Raw genomic sequence first — 22,978 nt, 5'->3', positions numbered from 1 at the left:
CACATTATTTCATCGTATAATTTAAAATGATTAAAGAAAGTTTTAATATGTTAAAATATGATTAAAAAATTAATTTAGTATTAATTTACTGTACAAAATTTCAAGACTTTAGAATGACAAAACTAAATTAATAAACTATTAGATTGAGCTACAGGAACATAATTACCACCAAGCAAGCGCTTGTACTTCCTCTGTCTGATTCCTTCAAAGATATTAGGGTAAACTGCAATAACAAAGAGGAAGAAAGCCACAACAATCATAGCCCATATGAAGATGAAAAGACAGAGAAATGGTGCAACCACCTTTATTGCATTGTCTCTGTTTATCACCTTTCTTAATAGGTAAACACATGCTATTACCACCAAAGTAGCGATGGAAGCGACGTAGAAGCGTGTGGCAGCACTGAGGTTTTGTTTCAGGTTTCCTTCTGGAGTAGAGTCCATGGCGATTTGATTTCGTGTTAAACGACCTAATGAGAATGGTATAATAAATTTGAGAGATTATAATCACGTTTAAATGTAGAATTGAATCGATGTATTTTATAGGCGGAAATGAATAAAAATTTGATGGAGTTCAAAGAGAAGATAAAAATTAAATGATGATAATAATAAGAGAGCATTAGAAGAGAGGTGCATACCCTTTTCTTTTCTCTGTTTATTGGTTGCAAGAATACAAGGGTGAGCAACTTATCTTAGTTACTGCAAAGTATCAAAACATTTTCTTGGTTGGAGGTGATTGTGGGAAATTTTTTAAACTAGAATAGAAATGAAATCTCATAATTTGTTCTGTGATTTGATTTGATGATTTGATGCCGCCATTCTTTCAGACTTTAATTCAAGATCTCGCTTACCAGAAAAAACAAAATGTTGAGATTATCAGTAGGCCATTAAGATCTGTTGTTGAAATCATTGATGATCGATAAAATCAAAACAAGATTTCGAAGTTTATGGATTTTTCTTATATTCAAAGCACTTAATAATCATCTAACCTTTAGTTCATGAACCGATAAGGCTTTTCTGCATCTGGATATTATAGAGGCGTTTTATAGTACTTGGCAATTTTTCCTAGTAATAATTGCTCAATATTGTGTTATAATTATTATATATTATTAAGTGATGAATGCCCAATTATTGAATTAATATGAAATGTTAGAAAATTAACTCGAGGCATAATGCTTCTAAAGCACTATAATAAAACCTAATAGCTCCGTAAAGGTTGGTTCTGTAAGACATAGTTTTCTGATCTTTTGTTGCATGACCCCAGAAAAAAGTAATTAACCAGCTCACAGAAAACAAAGGCTTTCGGTTGAACAACAACGATTTCTCCTTCCTGATAGCTATTAATTAGGAAGGTTGATCTTACAGCCAATAACAAAAGCATCAGCTTTTTGCATAAGCAGCGATAAATTGCTCACAAAAAGTTGCTTAGCATTGAAGAAAACAAAAAACTAAAGCAACTAAAGACTAGAAGAAGTGTAATCGTGTAATGAATGGACTGTAATGATCAACTAACTGGAATGTATTCTACATAGCTTTCTCTGAGAGTAAAACCAGCTCACAAGATAGACAGCACACTTCGTTTCCAGCCACTAGATTTCTTGGTTCGGGGTCGGAGTGCAAAGTTGAGACCAAACATCTCCTTGGAACCCTGTCCAGAATCTGTATAACCAAGCAGCTTTGCAACAACAGCAGCACTCTCTCTAACGTTTTCCATGTCTTTTGTGTCAGACCATAACTTTTCCACCAACTGCAACCGCCTGTGTTTTGTATTCAATCCAATACCCCATTTTAGAAATAGATTCTCTCTCTCTTCTGTAGAAAGCCGCTTCTTTAATTGCTGACTCAGTCTCTGCCTCTCACGACAAAGTGCTCTCAAACTGTTTACAAGAAAGTATATATATTGAAAATGTGTCCTAGCAGATAGAGAGAAGTATAGATCATAGAAACAAAATATAAATCCTTTAGTATTCTATCCAAGATTTGATCGTAATACCTGGTAGTTGGTGTCAGAATTCTTCCATCATCAACAGTTCTACTACCGCGAGAAAATGCATCCTTAATAAATGACAGCCTTCTTAATTCCACCTCCATGTATATAGAATCCTTTTGGTCTCCACTGAATAGGAGGAAAAAGTAGGTCCTGTGAGCCAATGAAACATTGCAGGAATGCCAATGTTCAATGATCTCTCTTTGTAGTCTCTCAAACTCTGAGTGCCATGTTGAAGAAGAAGGTAGATACTCTGGTATGGGGTCCAAGCCAACATCTTTTACATTCTTTATAGATCCCACTGCTCTCTCTTCTGCCTCCCGTACCTAAATGCAGGATTGGCAAGGGTAAGTAGATGGCTTTCTACCGACCGGCAAAATATGGAAAAGAAGCAAATAATCTGCTTCATACCATATGATCACCTAGAGATAGTTTATGCTAAAATTGTAGTATAGTTCTTTCGGGAGTATTTAAATATATCAATATATATTTTCAAATTTGCATAAGGCCCTAACTTTTCCTCTAATTCTGTGATATGACGATATACTCCAGGAGTGGGTGGTAAAATAGAGAAAATAAAGAGCTCTAGAAACATGCATGAATATTCAACTTTAGCATCTGAAGTTCTATCATAAGGCAATTACAATCATAAGTAAAGATAAAAAAGAACAAAACTAACCGTGGGATCAGCAGGTTGCTTTCCATATTGATCATTGGTCATTTCTTTCACCTCTTCAATTATAGTCTCCAAACAATTAGTCTCATAATCTTCTGAAGTTGTAACATTCTGTGCTTCAGGCTCACAACTAGTAGTATTGTTAATACAAGTCAGCGACTCATTGCTTGATGACCTGTCTCTGTCATCATCATATTTCAAAAAAGAAAATTTTCTTGGGATGCCCACAGGTCTGCCACTGAAGTCTTTCTCTAACCAATTTGATGGTGTGGTCTTGTTATTTCCTTCCTTCTCCAACCAAGGTGAGAAAGGACTAGTCGTAAGACTTGCTTTGCAACTTCTGCTCCTAACCAACTTCAAGCTTCTGGAGCCACATATTTCTTTCTCAAGAAGCCCTGGAGAGGACTTTTCAGGAGATGGGATAATAAAATCATTAGGGGTTATGCCCAAGTCTTTTTCTCTATTCAGCAGGGGTAAGTATGTCTCAAATTCTTGTTTTTCTCCATTTTCATTCTCAACCTCTGTCAATCCTGAGTTAACTGTGTTTACTTCAGATGATGTCATACTTGAATCTTCGTATCGGTTGGAAGTAGGATCTGATAAGTTAGATTCTGCATATCTGTCAGAGCTAGATTTTCCTATGTTTATGCAGGTCTTGCAACTTCCTTCAAAATTTTCTTCAGGATTTTCTTCTATCTGCTCTTGATGCAGATCGGTTTCAACAAAACCAGGAACTTTGATTGTTGGCTGCTGAGGTGGACTGGTGAGTGTGAAATTCACTTTGAGGTCAGGAAGCTGGAACAAGTTATCATCAGAACTAGTTCGACTGTGTTTATCGGACTGTTGAGATATATCTGAAATTCTGACGCCAACGTGTTCACTGCGAGTATCTGCAATAACGGGGCTCTCTGGTGCTGGATTCTCAGAATCCCACGAATAATGCTGTGATGAATTCCGCACTCGCAGCTTAGGATATTGATTGTCCAGGCCCACCTAGACAGAAAGATAGAGAAAAGTTAAAAGGGTGGAAAATGCAAATCAAGATCAAATGGAAATTTAGAACGCTCTAATTAATAATCAAATAGAAAACAGATACCCATTCTGTTGATGATTCCTCATTCCCACCTAGTCGCTGTACACTCTCAACCTCGGATAGAGCAAGATCTCTTTGCATGGTCAGCTCCCTTACCTCATTCTTTAGCTGATGATGCACAAATAAGAAACCAAGCAAGATTTCAGCAAAACGAAAGTTGCTGCAAGCAGCATGTATGCCTGGATAACTAACATTTGGATTTCACTGGAAGTATGTGTTCCCAGATTCTCCTGATTGATTCGTAACTGCCCCATCCCCCAAAATCTCACTGAAATGTTATTTTATAAGAGAAAACAATAAAATATTGGCTACTTTTAGGCTCATCTCCAGTACAAATTCAAAAAAGAAAATTTAGGTCATGGATTCTCTTCCTCGGGGTACATGAAGGCTAAATTTAAAAGTGTATGAACAAAAATATCGATTTACAAATCAATTTTACACCTTTTTCCCATGGAATTCATTTGTTCCAAGATAGCATAAGTAGAACTATAGAAAATGGCATTATAAAGGTATGGGACATTAGGCTCTGTTTGCGAGGAGGAGAAGGAGAAGGTGCAGAATAGAATAACATAATTTAGCTCAGACTCCAAAGTGGTAGTCTCCTCATTCAATAATTTCTGTTTCATTCATTCTCCTTCAACTTTAGTTTCCCTGAGAGCCAAGTAACCTCGTTCTGTTCTCTCCTTCCCCTCCTCTTCCTTTTTCCAAGCAAAGCCTTAAGGTCATCTCAAGACATACATTGACAAGAACCTAATTTTCCAAGAAAGGCATGATATTACCAAACTTTTTGTAGATTTAAACGTTCTACTCGATAGAATAACTTATAGCTTTAATTAAGAGATAGTGAATTTGATTGAATCACAGCATCACCTTTTCAATCTCAAGGTCTTTTTCTCTCAGTAATGCAGCTGAATCAGATGTGGAGATCGGCACTGAATTTCTCAATTCACTCTCCAATCTAGCTAATTCTCTTCGCAAATGCTTTACTAATACTTTGTCAGACATGACTATGTTGACTTGTGCATTTGTAATCACTTCCTTAGCACAGGTTGCAAACAAGAGTGTATTTCTTGATTGCTCCAGATGGATTCTTGCAGGACTCAGGGTACATATGATGGCAGTTCTAGCATTTCCTCCTAAGGAGGGTTGCAGTATGCGGGTTAACTTTGAATCTCTAAAAGGAATATGTCCACTTCTTCCCTTGCTGCATTCAACAAGTCACTTATGTTAGTAACAAACTATCTTTCTGCTAAAAAGGAAAAAAAAAAAGAAGGGAAATGAGGATTCAAGGTGTTATGCTTCAGTTTCATTTAGATTAAACAAATAGAGAAACAAAAAGAAAAACAGTAAAATCTGCCAATCAGGAGAGTAAGTGCTTTTCTGCTATTAACTGTTTATTTGCCAACTACTACCACTAAAGGAAAGGTGAAATATCCTTGTGCTCAACAGAAAGTAAAATATTTGAAAGGGTTTAAGATCAGACTCATCTCGTGATCTATTATGTTACCCATGCATCAGAATATGCTACTGGTGCATCTCATTAAAATATTGTGTAGATGCTTGCTTTGTTTCCTCACTGTTTTCAGATGCATGGGTGAGCAAAAAAACAACAATATCACATATATCTAAATGGTACTACCAATTGCCCGTATCTGATTTCTTTTCCTCCCTTGGAATGATGAATATAATGTGATTATTCAGTTTTTGTCTCTCCATTGCACCCCTTAGGTACAAGGAGAATGCACGGTCTACAATTCTAAGGATCAACTAAAAAAGATAAAACTCTAGTCACTTTCAATGACAGTAAAATGTTAGGTTCACCAAACCAGACAACTTTTCGTATAATTTGCAACAGTAATAACAAAGTGGCCGTAAAAAAGTGTCACAAGCTAACCTCAGCTTACGGATAACAGTTCCTAATGTTAGCAAACTGCGATTTATATGGCAACCTTCTTTCAACCTAGTGCCCGCAGATAGTGACTGAGATGCACGCTCACTTCCTGCAAGATCAACAAAATTCTGTAGACAAATGGTTATTACATCTTTTTCATTTGCTATTAGTATTTTCCAGCAGAAAATTAAATGAAAAGGACATAGATTTTCATACCACAGTAGCTGTGAGAGTGCTCAGTTTGTCAATGCCCAACTCACGTGGAGAACTTTCAATTGTCTGAGAGCAAAACATAGTTCAGAGAACAGGAACTATTGTAACATAACAGGAATACCACATATTAGATGCCAGAACAGATCAATCACAAGTCTTTACCAATCTCAAAATCTGATGAGATCTGGAGCTTGCTTCATTCAGTGCAGTCTCTCCAATTTGTCTTTGAGCTGCCAAAAATGCACTAGGTTGTTCTGAAATCTATGCTGACAAGAATATCTTGCCAAAGTTGGTGAGGAGGTGGCACTTACCTTCACAAACAGATAGAAGTTCTTTAAAATGTTTCCAATCACTCAGAATTTCTTCAGTGAGTTTCTCAATAACAGTTCCTTTCTGTCAAAGAAGCAAATAGTTAATTTAGAAATAAATTTTGCATAGACCAATTCCTCAAAATATCCAAAATGAAATATAACCTCTGGATCATCTAGAAGTCTAAGTTGAGAGCTATCAGAACTTAGGAGGTCTCTCACAGATTCATTATAGATCTCCATAGCAGAGAACTTCAAAATAAATTTTCTATCTTGATGCTGCAGAGAAGAAATACAAAATTAAGCATGTACCATAGAATGAGAACCAGAACAATAATAAAAAATAGTAGCGTTTTCTTTACCCTCTCTATATAATCATATATATCCGCTAAGGTGTAATCAGTAATCCCAGTCATAGTATATGTCTTTCCGCTGCTTGTTTGTCCGTATGCAAAAACACTTGCTGAAAGCATTTCATTATTGAAAAGGAAATAGAAGGGAGCAAACAAATTAACATACAGACAAGAGAGGTCATACCATTTATCCCCTTAACAACTGAAAGAGCAACTTCCTTTGCACCTTCCTCATACACCTGTCTTGTGGAGGAATCAGGACTAAACACTCTGTCTAGAAGCAAAGAGTAGACCAGTGGACAGAACCAAACAAGAAAGGATGAGACATTTCTTAATTGTAACCTTAGACAGTTATACAGGAGATTTAAGTTAGAAATTTTGCCTGCAAAACTTCCTGCTTCAACTAAGAAAATCTAAAAGAAAGCTAATAAATACGAGGGAGATCAACTCATAATATGGTATCTAAGGAAAACTATTTGCTGAAAAACAAAAAAGAGGATACATGTACCGTCAATCAATTTAAAGAAAAACCATACACTCAACCTTCAAAATCCACTGAACAGAAATGTTACATCTCTTCCCCTTCCATCAAGAAAATTTTTCTATTTTAACTGCAGGTTTGAATAAGATTCTATTATCAAAATTTATTAAAATTATAAACCAAACTATATTTTCAACGTCTAAAACCATTTCAACTGAAATATTTGTATGTTTTTCCACTTTGCCATGAAAAACTAAATAGTTACTGCTAAAACACAACGAAATTCATTAATTTAATCCTCATAATTTGCACTTTGTGAAGGAAATTAGTTTTCCTGAAAAACATAACAAAAGCACTTGCTTACCGAATGTATAGGCAGTTGGATACATGGAGCGCTCGGAAATTGAAAGGCTGTTCGAAGATATAATTGTATTATCATTTATGCATTCCCAGTCTGAAACATCAGTCCTTGAAATTTCCTTCTCGTTCAAAGGACGCAGACGAACAGAAACAAAAATCTTTTCCTCTCGGCCACTTGACCGTGGCGTCTCCACTTCATCAGCCATTCCCATCTATGACCTTTGGTCTTCCCCTCACAAGTTAAACCTCTGCCTAAGTCCACCTGCAGAAGACAACGGTACTGTGTAAATAACTATATAGAAATATGCTTTTGAGAAAAGATGAATCTGCAATGGCGAAAAATTAAAAGTCCTGCGCTTCTACTTTTTCATCGTTGCTTACATTAATGCATCATGACACAAAATGTTTCATATTGCAAGATTTTGGAGGACTCCTACGGGAACAGGGGTCACCCAACTTTGAGACGCACAATCATCAATCACCGTCCGCATCAAAAACCTAATCATGGATAGGTTCTATATTAACTCACAATTTTGTGCAATGTTTTTATTTGAAAAGGGAAACCCCATTTTCTCTTTTTTAAACCGAAGATGTTGTAGAAGACACATCTCCTTAATCATATGCCAATCTTCATTCTTTGAGACAAAACTAACGGTTGTCTGTTTATTTAATATGGAATTTAAATATTTAATAGAAATTTTGGAATCTTCTATGATGGTCCCCCGTTACAGACTGTCATAGTCTTCCTCGCATATTCATAGACACACAGAGGAAGGAAAAAGAAGTCTTCCTCGAATGCTATAATATAGAAATATTTGCTGCCATAAGCAAAAGATAATAAGAGGACATTTACCTTTTTACCTTTAAGGTCGATATTTGGAGAATTCACAGTCGTTTTCGACGAATGTTTGTTTTCCCTTGGAGATCCTTAACTAGCTCCATGTGCAGTGAAGAGCAGAATCAGTCCTCCCTCTTGTGAAAGGATTAGGATATTACGAGAATTTCGTGCGTTTGGCTGTTCTGGATTTTGTCCATATTTAGCTCTGTAACGAACAAAATTCAAACGCAAAATTAACCATAAGACCTCGAAAATAGACATGAGATGCAAAATCCTTCCTCTGCACATGAAATACAACAAATCCTAAAACCAAAAATGAGGCCTACATCACACATAGCCGAATCATATTGGCTCATCACACACGCAAATCCGGAATCATCATCTAGCTGGCCTAAATGTGGGAAAACTGAAATAATAAACAACTCAGATTGAAGACTTTCTGGAAAGGCAAATCGAAGATTTCAAAATCGAAAAAGTCACCGGATGACTGATTATTTTCCTAAGTTTCTCATTGGAATCTGCGCTAAATTTCTTGAAATCATACGCATTTTCGAAATCAACAACGAAAGAGAAAAAAAAAACAGCAATAAAAAAATGAAACAAACTCCATGATTTTTAGGCGACATTCTCTCACCTTGCACCAATTCCAAATCACCGTCGAACGCCTCAACAAAGCCGGGAAGGAGACGAAACTCAAAAGCCGGAGAAAATCGGAGAAACACAGACCAAAACCATCATCATCACATTGTTCGTTTCGAAATCAAGCAGAGAAATTTAGAGTAGGAGATCGAGAGAGAACAGGTACCGTACCTCTGTCTCCCTCTCTCTCTCTATCTCCTGAGTTTCTCTGCATGTGTTTTTCGACGCGGACAAAATCTGTGTTGGAGAAAAGGGAGAAGAGGTTTGATTTTGCGGGAGTGGGTGGTTATGGCGTCTACTTCTTTGGTTGCTGCCATGAAGATTTATTATTGGCCTTTGAATTAAAACTACCGCGCTAAACAAAGTAGTTGATTAATTATAAATCAAGGGATTAACTAATTAACGAATTAACGTGCGGTGCAGTGCCGTGAAGATTTATTTATTTTTTAATTACCAATCCCCGAGAGAAAAATTAAAATTAAAAAAAAAAAAAAAAGCGAAAGAGAAGCGGAAAAAGTAACTCAGCCGACTCAGTACTTGTACAATAGTTTCTACTTTTTTAAAAAAAATTTAAATTTGAGTTCTATTTATATTTTATTGGAATTTATTTTTATTTTTTATTATATTATAATTAATTTCTATATAGCATTTATTAATAAGTGTAAAAAATTTTACTCAATCAAAATAAAATTGGGACCTTTTAATTATATATATATTTTTAAAAAATAATTATAAAATTACGGGCTCATGTTCAAATTGAAAGAATTAAACTAAATTAAATTAAATTTAAAAAATAATAATTATGTTCATATTGAATCAAAATAATTAAATTTTATAATAAAAAATGTATCTAAATTTATAACAAAATAAATTTTTATATAGTATGAATGATTTTTTAAATTAATACATAATTTTTTAATTTTTTTTTTGTTTACAGGATAATAAAAAAATAAAACTTGTTGATAAAAAAATCTAACACAGATTATTCTGTACTCAAAAACTATAATATATATTTTTTTTATTTTTTATTTTGAGATAATATAATCAATGTTTACTACTAATAGAGTATTAATTGCCTTTGTATATTATATATTTAAAGTAACTTTTTACTGAAAATTGTTTGAAATATTTTTTAAGCAAGTAAGCAAATTAGTTATCACATATTCATTTTAAACTTTAAAACATCCCTATTAAAATAATCTGTTCAACAAAATTATATGATTACCTAAAAAAAAAATAGTTATTAGATTAATATTAAAACTCTAAATCAAAATTTTAATTTTTTACTAACTAAAATTAGTACCATTATTAACATTGTAAACTTATAAATAAATAAAATGAACGTATGTTACATTTCCCTCATCCATATAATTCTTTTTTTTTATTATAACTAATTTAATTATTGACTACATTTATCTTACAATATATTATGTAATTTTAATGATTTAAATTCATGAAATTCATTTAATAATTGAGATATTGAATAATCTCTTTGTTGTTTTTTGCCCAAGTTAAGAAAGTAAGAGATTTAAGAACATAATATTGGGTACATCGCAGTTAAACAAAAATATACATTAGAAGTATCATTTTAAATATTTGAGCTTTTAAATTATATTATACGATAGCATTGAGTTTTTTGTTTTTTGTTTTTTGTTTTTTTTGAATTTTAATTTAATAAAATATAAATAATATTATAATATAAAATTATATAAATTTAGATAAAATATTGTCATAAATTTACATTGGGTTCGTCTATAATTTAGATTAAGTATTTTTATGATGTATTAATTAAGAAATAAATAGCCAAATATATGGTTAGGAATTAATTAGTGTAGCAAATTGATTTAAAATTTGTTTCCCACAAAGAGCCGGGCAAAAGAAAAAGCTGGGGCAGCAAAAGACAAAGGGACTGACTTTGACCAAAACTGACGGGGAGGATTAATAATTTAGCAACCCATGTGAAGCGGGTAAAGAGAATAAGGAAAGCCAACTATTATTATTATTTGTCCTTTTTTTGGGAGGCCCATGCATGTGCGTCGAAGTATGCTGGAGAAGGCTTTACTTGTGGAATCACCGCAGATCAAATAATTTTTCGTTAAAAAAATTAAATATATTATTAAATTAATTTTTATAATTGTACTTTTTTATTAAAATTTATTCATTAATATTTTTTATTTATTTTAAACATTCAATTTCTTTTAAAAAATAAATTAAAATTTTTATTTTAACTAATTTATTTAATAATTTATTATTACAAATAATTAGTTAACTTATTTTTAAAGTATTCAAATGTAACGCTTCCATGTAAAGATTGGACATTAACATCACCTATTATCCCAATTCAAGAACTTTCTCCGTCATGCAACAAATTTTTATCATTTCATTCCTCAAGAGTAATAATCACATCATGTTCATTAAATATATAAAAAGTACATGGTCAATTCGCATAGTTCGATGTTACAACAACTATAATTTCAAGGTTGGTATAGCGTATGCACTCATGTGTATAAAAAAAGCATCATATACTAGCGTGCGTCCCTTCCTTAAGTGTAGGCCTCAATCGCTATGCATTCCGATTTCGACTTCGAATCTAACACATCTGAAAACAACAGTAATGAGTATCAATAAGCCCAGTAATAAAATATAAAACTTAAGACTACAGTATGAAAACCAAAAAATTTCTCACCCTAACACTCCTCACTTAGACCCTCACTCCCACCTATTCACTCTCCCATCTCTACCCTAAAATGGCCATTTCCCCTTATCTTTGTTACCTATATCCACTCAATTGCACCTACTACTTATTCCTACTAACACCGAAATACTCCTACTGCACCCGTAGCTACAGTCCTGAAAGTCTACATACACTCACAGTTCACTTATGTTCACTACTCAACCTTAGTGTCGGAACCAATCAGTCTTTACCGACTACACATCCATACCTTCCACTCTTCCGGCCTGGAGAGGCCACCCACACACGTCACTCAGTCGGTTATCCCTTAATAACCCTGGGGCAACGGCCTATAAAGACCCAACCTACACACCCCGACCCATACCAACATCAGTAAATGCCCGGCCTAGAAAGACCACACCCACACATCCACCCAACTAGCTTTCCATGTCTAACCTGGGACAACGGCCTGTAAAGACCACACATACCAACATCCTAGTCAACATAGATGGCTTCCTCCCACACAACTCTCAGCTAGTGAAGGCCCTCCGCCTATTTGTCACCATATCTGCCACCACAGCCATAAAGGCCACACACTCACACACACACACACACACCATATCACATAAACTCACCCACTCAGTCCCTATCATGCTCGGTCAGTCTCTGCCACACACGTACATGCTAGATGTCACCCTAGAATGCTCACTTACACTGTCACACTTGGCCTATAATGGCCACATACACACACCGACTGCATCGCGACTCTCTTGGAGCCACACACACACCCACACACAAACTAAATCACATAAATTCAACTACTCAATACATAAAATCCTCGGCCAGTGTCTGCCACACATGCACATACCAGATGCCACCCTGAGCCACTCGCTCACACAGTCACACTCGGCTTGTAATGGCCACACACGCACACCGACCACGTCATGGCCCTTTCCTTGCTCTAGAATGCTTAATTCGCCTCTTTTACTCGGATCCTATGACCTTGCCCCAGCCTACATAACTTCTACTCAACCTATACTCTCACCCGACTGCTTCTACTCTATCCACACCAAACCTCCTCATAATGGACATTACTACATCCACACTCGACTTAATATCCTTATCTGCACCTCTCATCCCTCACTCCTGATCACCTCATTCAATCGATTACAGGAAAAGATAAAATACATATAGAATTGATCTTGTTTTACCATACCGAGTTAGAAACCCTAAATTCCCTTACCTCTTGCCTCCATTTCCTCTCCCTCAGCCATAACTCACTCAACCTCTTCGGTACTTCAAAATTTCCCTTTGATTTTACTCTCCCTCGTCGTCTCTTTCACTTCTTCCCTATATCTCCCTCGATCACTCTCCTATCCTCTTTCTCTTTTTTTTTTCTTTCTTTCTCCTTTTTTTTTTTCTATTTCTTCAGCCTATTTATACTTACCTTGTAGCTCATCCCAACCGTCCCTTTATTTTCCCCTAATTTAATTTACACCGTCCCTTTAACTCTTCCCTCTCTCTTTTATTTTATTCATTTAATTATTCCTTTATATATATATATTCAGTTATTACATTTTCCTCCCATTTTAAAAGAAATTTAGTCCCTCAAATTTTGCTATATTATCTCAAAGAGTTGTGGGTAGTTGTTCCTCATCTCGTCATCTCGCTCACAGGTTGCTTCCTCACTTAGGTGATGTCTCCACTGTACCTTCACCATAAGTATTATTCTACTTCTAAATTTCGTTTCTTGTCGTTTAAGGGCATGAATAAGTTCCTCTTCATAGGTTAAATCTTTCTCTAGTGGTAACGACTCATACTGGAGAACATGCTCCAAATTAGGTTGATATTTCCATAACATAGATATATGAAATACATCGTGAACCCCACCCTATTGCGGAGGGAATGTTATTTTATACGCAATCATATCCACTTTCTCAAGAATCTCAAAAGACTCTATGAAACAGGGACTCAGCTTCTCATTCTTCCCAAATCTTAACAAACCCTCCATTTGAGACACTTTTAGGAACACATAATCCCCTACCTCAAAATTCAAAACTCTCCTACGATTGTCTACATACCCCTTCTGTCTACTTTGTGCCGCTTATAAATTTTTCAGTATCACTGACACCTTTACTGTAGTTTCTTTCATTAACTCTGGCCCAATCAACTGTCTTTCCCCAACTTCATCACAGCAAACCGGCAACCTGTAGGGCCTACCATAAAGAGCCTTATAAGGGGTCATGCTAATGCTAGCATGGTAACTATTATTATAGGTAAATTCCTTCAAGGCTAACACCCCTAGGTGTTTCACAACCCACACATTATCTCCCTACTCGTGAATTTATCCAAAGCCAAACATTCTCTATGTATTTACAATCACCAAGTTTATCTAACGAAATTTTCACAACTTATTTTACAATATAATTATGTCAAGGTAGCAAATGAAAAAAAACCATAAAAAATTTTCATTTACTACAGAGACATAAAATGAACGACATTCGGTACTTTCCACCATGCATCCATCTTCTTATTGATTCGCTTTCCCTAGGTATGGTCCCCTTGGTTAGGTTTTTGGTTTCATCTTCTGTCTTACTGTATCTATAAATGACATACAATGAGTATACTCTAACCCAGTAAAATAAATTTCAAAACTCAAATAAGATATAGAAATACATTTGAACCTCTAGCCTGGGGTTAAATCCACACTTATATCCTAATATCCCTTTTGCCCCTTCACCTCTCTGTAACCCTACCTTACCACTCTTTGGTTTAATCTACAACACGCCTGAGCCCTTGTCAATATTATTACCACATGTCAACCCGCTCATCCATACACTTATTAGACCCTTATTGCACCTAGTGACTCTATACCCCGACTTCTTCATTCTTTCACACACTAAGAGAACCTTTACTATCTCATTTCACCTAAAACTCTCATACCACAAGGGACATTCCTATAATAACATAACCAAAATAGAACCCTAATACCTTCTTTGCATATATAATGGCCTTTGTTTGGCCACCCATACATTTACTCTAGTCCTAACTCATCCCTAATGCCACCCACACATACATATTTCCAACAACTACACTGCCACCAACTATTAAACACACCTTCGACACTAGTTCGACCACACACATCCATTCATCGGCCTTAATTCTCGTCGTGTTACTATCGGTTCACTGAACCCCATATACGCACACAAATCAGTAGTATACAGCCATATACACCGATTATACACAACCACACACACACCGACCTTCACTTTGCCACACACCCACCGACCTTCATTTGGCCACACACATACTGGCAGTACACCGCCACACACCCACCGACCTGCACTTTGCCATACACACATTGGCAATACACAACCACATACCCATTGGCCTTCACGTGGCCACACACACACTGACAATACATATCCACACACCCACCGACCTTCACTTTGCCACACATACACCAGCTATGCACAGCCATACACCTACCGACCTTCATTTGGCCACACACACATCGACTATACACAGTCATACACCCACCAGCCTTCACTTGGTCACATACACACACTCAATTCATGGCACACCCCCATCGACTTCATTCAGCCACACACACCAGCCTTTCCTCGGCCACACCCGCACATACACCAACCATATACAGCCACCTACACATACCCCAGCCCTCCTTTGGTCACAAGCACCCCAGCAATACACTGCTACACACCCACACCAGTCTTCCCTTGGCCACACACACTGGCATTCCTCGACCACAAACACGCATGCATTGGTCTATTTATGTCCACACACACACACACACAACATCGACATACACATCCCATACTACTCAGCCCGAACGCCACCACACAGTATGCACTACACGCGCACTACCCGCACGCCACTATGTACAAGTACGATCGCCATTATTGGTGTCCCACTATTCATCTTCTCCAGCACCAATATCGACACCTCACCAGCAAAATCACCCCCAACCTTGCTATACCTCGGCCTAACTTCATCTCAATCATCTCCCTTCATTCTCTCTCATTTATACTCGGCTCACTCATCATTCCTCACCTCCCTACCTCCTCCCAATTCGAACTCCTCCACCTTGATGACCTGAACATAAATCCAATCTATATCACCCTAGCAACACCTGAGTATCAGAATTTATTTACCTCTAACCTCCATATCCTCTTAGTTCAATGAGATCTTCTTCACTCGTACGTTTCTTCAACCTCCGCTCTCATTCTCTCCTTCAATTTCTTCACTCCACCTCATTCCTTGTTGATCGGCCTCTCTTTCATGTGTGCGCTAATATTATTCCTTTTTTTCTTCCTTCACTATCGTCTCTTTACTTCCCCTCTCTTTCAACCTCTTTTTTACCTCCCTCGCCCTCTTTTCCTCCAGGGTTTCTTTTGCCCGAATAAGTAGGGAAGGAAAGCTTAAATATGGTGTCCCATAATCGTTCGATCTCCAGGATGAATTTGAGCAATCGATTCCCCTGTTTTTTTTTTATAAATAATCTCGATTATTACATTTGCACTATCTGCCTTTCCTAGCTCTCACGTCTTGCACTGCAATGTTTTTTCTAATAACGTTTGCTCTAATACCAACTGTAACGCCCCATCTTAAATATGGGGCATTACCACCACCTGTCATCCCAATTCAAGAACTTCTCCATCATGCAACAAATTTCTATTATTTCATTCCTCAAATGTAATAATCACCTACTGTCCATTAAATATCAAGAGAGTATATGGTCAATTCGCATAATTCGATGTTACAATAACTATAATTTCAAGGTTGGTATAGTGTGTACTCTAATGCGTATAAAACAAGCATCATATACTAGCGTGCGTCCCTTCTTTAAGTGTGGGGCTCCATTGCTATGCATTCCGATTTCGACTTCGAATCTAACACATCTGAAAACAACAGTAATGAGCATCAATAGACCCAGTAAGAAAATATAGAAGTCAAGACTACAGTATAAAAACCAAAAAATTTCCCACCCCAACACTCATCACTTAGACCCTCACTCCCACCTATCCATTCTCACATCTCTACCCCAAGATGGCCAATTCCCCATAACTTCGTTACCTATATCCACTCAATTGCACGTACTGCTTACTCCTACTAACACCAAACTACTCCTACCACACCCGTAGCTACGGTCCTGAACACACTCACAGTTCACCTATGTCCACTACTCAACCTCAGTATCGGAACCAAGTAGTCTTTACCGACCACACATCCATACCTTCCACTCTTTCGGCCTGGAGAGGCCACCCACACACATCACTCAGTCGGTTATCCCTTAATACCAAATGCGTGCATGTGCCTCATCTTCTTCCTATTTTTGAGTTTCCAAATAACTAGGAATTAGGTATAATATAAATATACATAGATAAATTAACAACAAACAACGTATAATATACACATATGTATACAATACTTGGTAATTGACTACTATCGATTTTTACGATGACGTGTATTTTTAAAATAATTAAATACCAACTAAATTTTTTAATTTTTAAAAAAGTAATAAAAATATTAGTTTGTAATTAAATTAAACATTTAAAATAAATTTTATAAAAATATTTAATTTATTGTAAAATAACGAATTCAATTAATTTTTATTAATAATTCAATGGAGTCCGGGTGTGCTTCCTGGCTTTTTTTATACAAACCATCTGCCCTGTTCAGCCGAACCCAAAGTTTAAGAACAAAGCAAGTGACTTTTTCGCAAACAAGGGACAATATTGATCGACCGGGTGGTCCACGTGGTGATAAGATACTGGACACATCCTAGGGCTAGGAGCTGTCGAGCTAGGCACTGTGGTCCACTTAACATTGGGGCCCACTGGGAAAGCCCACGTCAATATTGCGGTGCAGCTATTTATATATCTGATTATATATGTATATGTATATGTTTATGGCCAATAAAGTAGTCATCCATTTATCTATAGTTTGACGAGGATATTTTGATTTTTATTGGTAATATTTTCAGAGTAGAATGTGCAAAAATTGATTCGATCATATTTTAATATTAAAAAAATCGTAGAGTCTATGTAACTTATATTTCAAGCAACGATTTTAGGTTAGATAATTAATGAAATTAATTTAAGTTCATTCTTTTTTAAACAAAAAATTAGTCTTTCAAATTTTGTAAATAAATTTACTTAACTTGATCTATCCAAATATAATTCTATGTGATTCTTTTTTATTAAAATACGAGCTCAAATTTAAATTAAATTAAAGTTGATAAAAAAAATAATCGAATTAAAAAATGCATGTCATATTATATTTAAATGAGATAGTTTGTAAATTCATAGCAATAAAAAAAATCAAAATTATTTTAGATTTGGGACATACAAGGATAATAAAATTAGGTAATAATAAAAATATGATTAAAAATTATTAAGTATTAATATAAAAAAAACTGCATATATAATTGAAAATATCTTAAAAATTATCAGTATATTAATTTAGGGTTTGCCGCAAACGTACTTGTCAAAGACAAACAAACGAATCACACTGATACAAAGAGCTTGACAGCTTTTTGTTCAAGTGAATTAGGTAGCCAATTAAATATCATCATCGGTCACATATATGAGCATTAATATGATCATTAGTCCAATACAATTATGATTAAGTAGATACTAAATTAGATTAAATTTTAATAAATTAATTAACGAATGGTTAAATTTTATTAATTGAAATAATAATAAAAGATTAAAAAAACCGAAATAATGAATTTAGTTTTTGTTGAACCCAAATTTATTTATTTATTTTTTTAAAAAATTCCTATGTTCCACTTCCTTTTTGTCAATAACTAGCCCAGGTTGGTAAACTTTCAATTTATGATTTGCTCAAACCTAATAGGCCCTTAAAAAATAAAACCCAATTGACACAGCGCCCAGCGCGTTAAATTAAATTTAAATTAAATAAAAATTATAAAATAAAAAAAAACGAAAAAAGAAAATCCCAAGATTACTATTCACAGTCACTGTATCTTCTCTCGACTCTCGATCTGGTGCCCTAACCAGAGGGGACGGAACGTTTTGCCTCTCTTCTCTCCATTGAATATTTCTCTTATCTCTTGTACTATTGACAAATATACGGGCTTAGCACAGACTATTATCAACTCCTCTCTGTCTCCAATCGCAGTAGCACAACACAGTTGCACTTGAACCGGCTGATCGCCGCACTACTCTCTCAGCTCCCGATAGTTGTGGACAGCCTAATTGCAGCCGCCTGCTGCCACACCTGGTACGAACAGGGAATCCGACACCTTAAGCTCAGTGGTGAGCTCATCTTCAATTGTTACATTCGGTTGCATCCATTTTCCTAATTTCTTAGGTTTTTGCAGATTTAGTTTTTCTGTCAATTCATATCTGCTTTTTCTTTGCCTGAGTTTAACATGTGTTCGCCTTTTCTTTATGATGTACATTGTATTGTTTTGAACGATGAACAAATGAAAGTAATTGAACTCCCTTTTAACACACGTTGAAATAGAGAGACAATACGAAGCGTATTAAGTTTTTTATTTTTTCTTCTATTGAAGAGAACCAAAGAAGGAAGATGGCGTTTAGAGGGAAGGAGATGATGAAGAAGCTGATGAAGAAGGTTGGAGAGGAAAACTTAGCACCGGGAGTTAAGGAATCACTCAAGAAGTACATACCTGACAGCAAGGTCGTTATGAGCAGAGCCAAACGCGGCCTTTATGCTGGCCGCCATATCCAGTTTGGGAATCGCATTAGCGAAGACGGTGGCAACAAGTCTCTCTCTTCTCTCTCTCTCTCTCTCTCTCTCTCTCTCTCTCTCTATCTATCTATCTATCTATACACAAACACACATTTACACATGGTGTCGTGTATTATCATCTGTTGATTGATTGCTTCAACCCTAGCTGGGTTAGTATGGGGGATTCGGTTCCCTGACTCTTCTTAATAGAATTTTCAGCGTGTATCCTGGAAGTCTGATTTTTTATTTAACAAAATGCTAGCGTGCTTTTGATGCCTTGTTTTTAAGGCTTAGTAAGGTGTTTGCTTGATTTTGGGGACTGCTCCCCTTTTTCGGCTGCTTTGAGCTGATTGTGCTTGTTTTTCTACTGGTTTTATGAGTAAGGGATAAGGATACGAAAGGTAAGCGAAGGCAATAACAAGAGTACCAAAGTGGCGAGATGATAATCTGTTTACCTGCTTCTGCTGATTTTACTCTTCATTTCGGCTTGTTTTTGAATTCCATTTGGTGTCTAGGAGGCTTCTTGAAAACATGACTCTCTTCATAATTGGCACTGGAAAATTGGAAATCAAGTGACAATCGAATTTCTTTTTTATTTGTGGATTTTGAAAAATTATCAGTTATGTATGGAGATTTAAATGGTTTGATGGTTGTCTCGGTTGTTTTTGTTTTCCTAACTTTTTTTTCTGCCTGCCATTTTGTGGTTAGTCGATTAACTCTATGAATGAGAAGACATTAAAATACATGGAGAGGAATATAAACTTTACTCTACAGGTACGCATTTTTTTTTTTGGTACGACGAAGGTCAGTGACGATGACCTTTGCTGAATCTAGATGCTATATGGAAAACTACATTGTCTTAGTGGAGGAATGACTTCATGAATGCATATGAACTTTGCCAAGACGGTAATGCTCATTTAGGACGACTTAATACTTCTTTATTCAATTTCACTTAGCTAGGAGGGAAGTATGTCCATGACTGGGCTCTGTGTAGGAAAACTATGAAGAACAGCTACTTAGAATCCCACTTTTGCAGAAATTATGAGCCATGCTTCCATATTTTTTTGATAAGCAGGATTTCCATATTGTTATAACTTTAATCTTCTAAAATTAATTCAGTGCCTTTTGCTAGTTTACGCATAATTAACCCAAGATTAACTCAAAGCAGCTTTAGTAATTGCATTTAATCAAGATATTTCACTTGAGTTTGTCCTTTTTCTATTTTGGCTATGTTTTGATCATTTCTTAGATATATCGATGCTTAAGGATTGAGGATCCAGACACTTGTTATATCTTCTAGTTCTTTTTTCATTTTCCTTTTTTGTTATGGATATGGTGGCTTATATGATTTCCAAATAAGTGGAGCCTTTTGCTTACTCTGTTTTTGCATCATGGTATATTTTGCAAGAAAACTACAGTAGTCTCAAAACCTTTATGTTATACTTGTGACAGGTCTAGGAGGAGTTGGAAACCAAATGTCCAGGAGAAGCGGCTCTTTAGTTACATCATGGACCGCCACATTCGAGTCAAAGTCACTACTCATGCTCTTCGTTGCATAGACAAGGCAGGTGGAATTGATGAGTACTTGCTGAAGACTCCTTACCAGAAGATGGACACGGAGATGGGCCTTTTCTGGAAATCAAAGATCGAGAAGCTATATGAAGAGCTTGGGCAGATGGAGGTAGTATTCTTCTCACCTGAAGATGAAGCTAAGTTTGAGCAAGGTTTTAGAGATTTGAAATTAGCCGAGCGGGCAGCTCGAAGGGAAGCCAGGAGACAGATATATGCAGTCTCAGGGAAACAAGATCAGATTGAGGAAGGAAGTGTAGGTGATAAAGTAGCTGATGAAAAAGCTGCTAGTTTTGGGGAAGGAAGCTCACACGTAGGTGATCACGAACAGTTGGTAGTAAATGCATAATTCTAAATCCCCTCTTCATCAGCGTGGTAAGTAGGTTACAATTTTGTTAGCTGCTGTCCAGTTTTTAACTTCCACCTATTATGAATTTTTTTCATTGGAAAGAATTCTGGCAGAACCATGCTGAGCTCCATCAATTAGTTCTCCTCACACAGTAATTAACAAAGTAGTTTCCCCAGCAATGCATGTGGTTGTGATTTGAATCACTTTACTGTAGGGCTTGAAAATATGCTATTATGAAATCAGAAATAAGGTAGTGTTGGTGTATGGAATGTCAGAAATAATGACCTTTTACTAGATTAATGCATCACGAAAATCTAACTTGCAAGGAAGAGCAAGACAGTGGTTTTCAGAAATTCAAAGAGATCATCTTTTTGTGGATTTGGGGATTATGTTTTTTCTTTATAATATCAGGGAGGATCTCTAGGCAATATTAATATAGGACGTGCTGTTTTTGCTATTAAATTTTGGCGTTATGCGCATAAATTAAGCTCTGATGTATGTATGTATGTATGTATGTATGAAAATATATATGTATTTTTTCACAATTGGAGCTTAACTCCCATGTGTTTAATTCACATGTATTTTTATGCCTTAAGTCACGAGGAAGCAAATAAATTCACATTCATATGCCTATACAGCACATCCCTGAAATAAGCTTCTGTCTGAAGTTTAGTTGAAGCTGTAATTTGATTTTCACTCTTCCTTTTGGACGGATAGAAAAGAAAAATTTCTTGGTGCTCCGGGTTATTAATAATTTATGGTAATATTGTAATTTTATGTCATAATCACCTAACTTTATTTGGTTATCTAATTATTAAGTGATTTCTACACGAAATTATTTAACTATTATCATATGTTAGGAAATTACTGCGAGGTATAATATTTTGGAGGCACCATATGGTACCTAATGAAGTGAGGTAATTTCTCGGGAATGGGCAGTTATGTTTTATCCCTTTAACAGGACTTTTATTTGAGACCCAGTGAATCAAATATTAACAGCTATGTTACATCTGGTAACATTAGAATGATAGAGAAAAAAACTAGCATGTTTTTGCCTACATATGACATGCATAAACTGAAAATTGCTTTAGTTTTTCATCTAGAAGGTGATTTTTACCTTACTATATGTCTGGAATAATGCAGTAAGAAAATATTAATACTGTATTTTTCTTTATTCATATAAATAATGGTAATGGTAACTGTGATATTAATGAGAACGGGGAGATAATAATGGGAGGGGCGGTACGACAATGATCTGACGGTAAACAGTAATTATAAAAACAATGATGGAGAAAGGGTGATGGTAAAAAAGATGACTAGTAGTAATAATGTCGACGGTGAAATGGGGGATGAAAGTCGCAATAATATTGTTCGATATGGGACAACAACAACGACAAAAAGAAGGGCAGAAGCATACGGTATTAACGGCAAGATGAGAGAGATTAACGCAAGGTCCACTGGGTCGAGGTCAGCTTCTCAAAATGGTATTGAAAATTAAGTATTTCAGTTGTTCACGCCTCCTATATAATATATACATGTATACACGCAGAAACACAAGTGTATATCTATATGTGGCAGTCGTTGCCATCGTCGATGAATGTATGGATGCAACATTGACAACTGGGTAAACGATGGTTCTCATGAGGTACTTACTTGTTAAATGATTATGCGCATGGACGTAAAATATTACTATGTACTACGCGTCAACTTTTGGCTGCAAACCATCAAAAATGGATGTTGATGAGGCCACGTACTCAATATCTATATTATTTACATGAATTTATTATAAGAGGCTTGTTTCTATTTGCTAC

General features: G+C 35.8%; 2 protein-coding genes across 7 annotated transcripts; one reads left to right on the top strand and one right to left on the bottom strand.

Moving 5' to 3' along the window:
• Positions 1-1,287: 1,287 nt before the first annotated feature.
• LOC110822533 (ATP binding microtubule motor family protein) lies at positions 1,288-9,156 on the bottom strand. 5 transcript variants are annotated; one of them, XM_088217401.1, is made up of 16 exons: positions 8,834-9,156; positions 8,215-8,404; positions 7,743-7,859; positions 7,366-7,623; positions 6,705-6,794; positions 6,530-6,630; positions 6,333-6,446; positions 6,171-6,252; positions 6,022-6,089; positions 5,863-5,925; positions 5,650-5,774; positions 4,626-4,959; positions 3,759-3,863; positions 2,666-3,655; positions 1,993-2,312; positions 1,288-1,876 (listed from the first exon to the last, which is right to left on the bottom strand). In XM_088217401.1, the coding sequence occupies exons 4-16, from the start codon at positions 7,571-7,573 to the stop codon at positions 1,555-1,557; spliced, it is 2,922 nt and encodes a 973-aa protein (XP_088073527.1). In that variant the 5' UTR covers positions 7,574-7,623; positions 7,743-7,859; positions 8,215-8,404; positions 8,834-9,156; the 3' UTR covers positions 1,288-1,554. The 5 variants fall into 5 exon arrangements, with proteins under 5 accessions (XP_088073527.1, XP_088073528.1, XP_088073526.1 ...); XM_088217402.1 differs by having other exon boundaries at positions 8,223-8,404; XM_088217400.1 differs by lacking the exon at positions 7,743-7,859.
• Positions 9,157-18,472: 9,316 nt separating this feature from the next.
• On the top strand, positions 18,473-21,545 carry LOC110822535 (Ribosomal L28 family). Of its 2 annotated transcripts, none has more exons than XM_022052672.2 (3): positions 18,473-18,775; positions 19,071-19,284; positions 20,702-21,545. In XM_022052672.2, exons 2-3 carry the CDS (start codon positions 19,088-19,090, stop codon positions 21,165-21,167), a joined length of 663 nt encoding a protein of 220 aa, XP_021908364.1. In that variant the 5' UTR covers positions 18,473-18,775; positions 19,071-19,087; the 3' UTR covers positions 21,168-21,545. The 2 variants fall into 2 exon arrangements, with proteins under 2 accessions (XP_021908364.1, XP_021908363.1); XM_022052671.2 differs by having other exon boundaries at positions 18,475-18,810.
• The last annotated feature ends 1,433 nt before the right edge of the window (positions 21,546-22,978 follow it).

Source organism: Carica papaya, chromosome 4, assembly GCF_054855325.1.
Source record: "Carica papaya isolate Zhongbai chromosome 4, ASM5485532v1, whole genome shotgun sequence".
NCBI lineage: Eukaryota > Viridiplantae > Streptophyta > Magnoliopsida > Brassicales > Caricaceae > Carica > Carica papaya.
This window is presented reverse-complemented; position numbering and strand designations above follow the sequence as displayed.

What these genes read in the sequence shown, in the direction of transcription:
- LOC110822533 (XM_088217401.1), bottom strand. Translation starts at nt 7,573, where the DNA reads ATGGGAATGGCTGATGAAGTGGAGACGCCACGGTCAAGTGGCCGAGAG. An exon ending in TCCAACTGCCTATACATTCG is followed by an intron (nt 6,795 to 7,365) that starts GTAAGCAAGTGC and finishes CTTTGCTTCTAG; the next exon opens with ACAGAGTGTTTAGTCCTGAT. An exon ending in CTCATCAGATTTTGAGATTG is followed by an intron (nt 5,926 to 6,021) that starts GTAAAGACTTGT and finishes TTTTGCTCTCAG; the next exon opens with ACAATTGAAAGTTCTCCACG.
- LOC110822535 (XM_022052672.2), top strand. Translation starts at nt 19,088, where the DNA reads ATGGCGTTTAGAGGGAAGGAGATGATGAAGAAGCTGATGAAGAAGGTT. An exon ending in AGCGAAGACGGTGGCAACAA is followed by an intron (nt 19,285 to 20,701) that starts GTCTCTCTCTTC and finishes TACTTGTGACAG; the next exon opens with GTCTAGGAGGAGTTGGAAAC.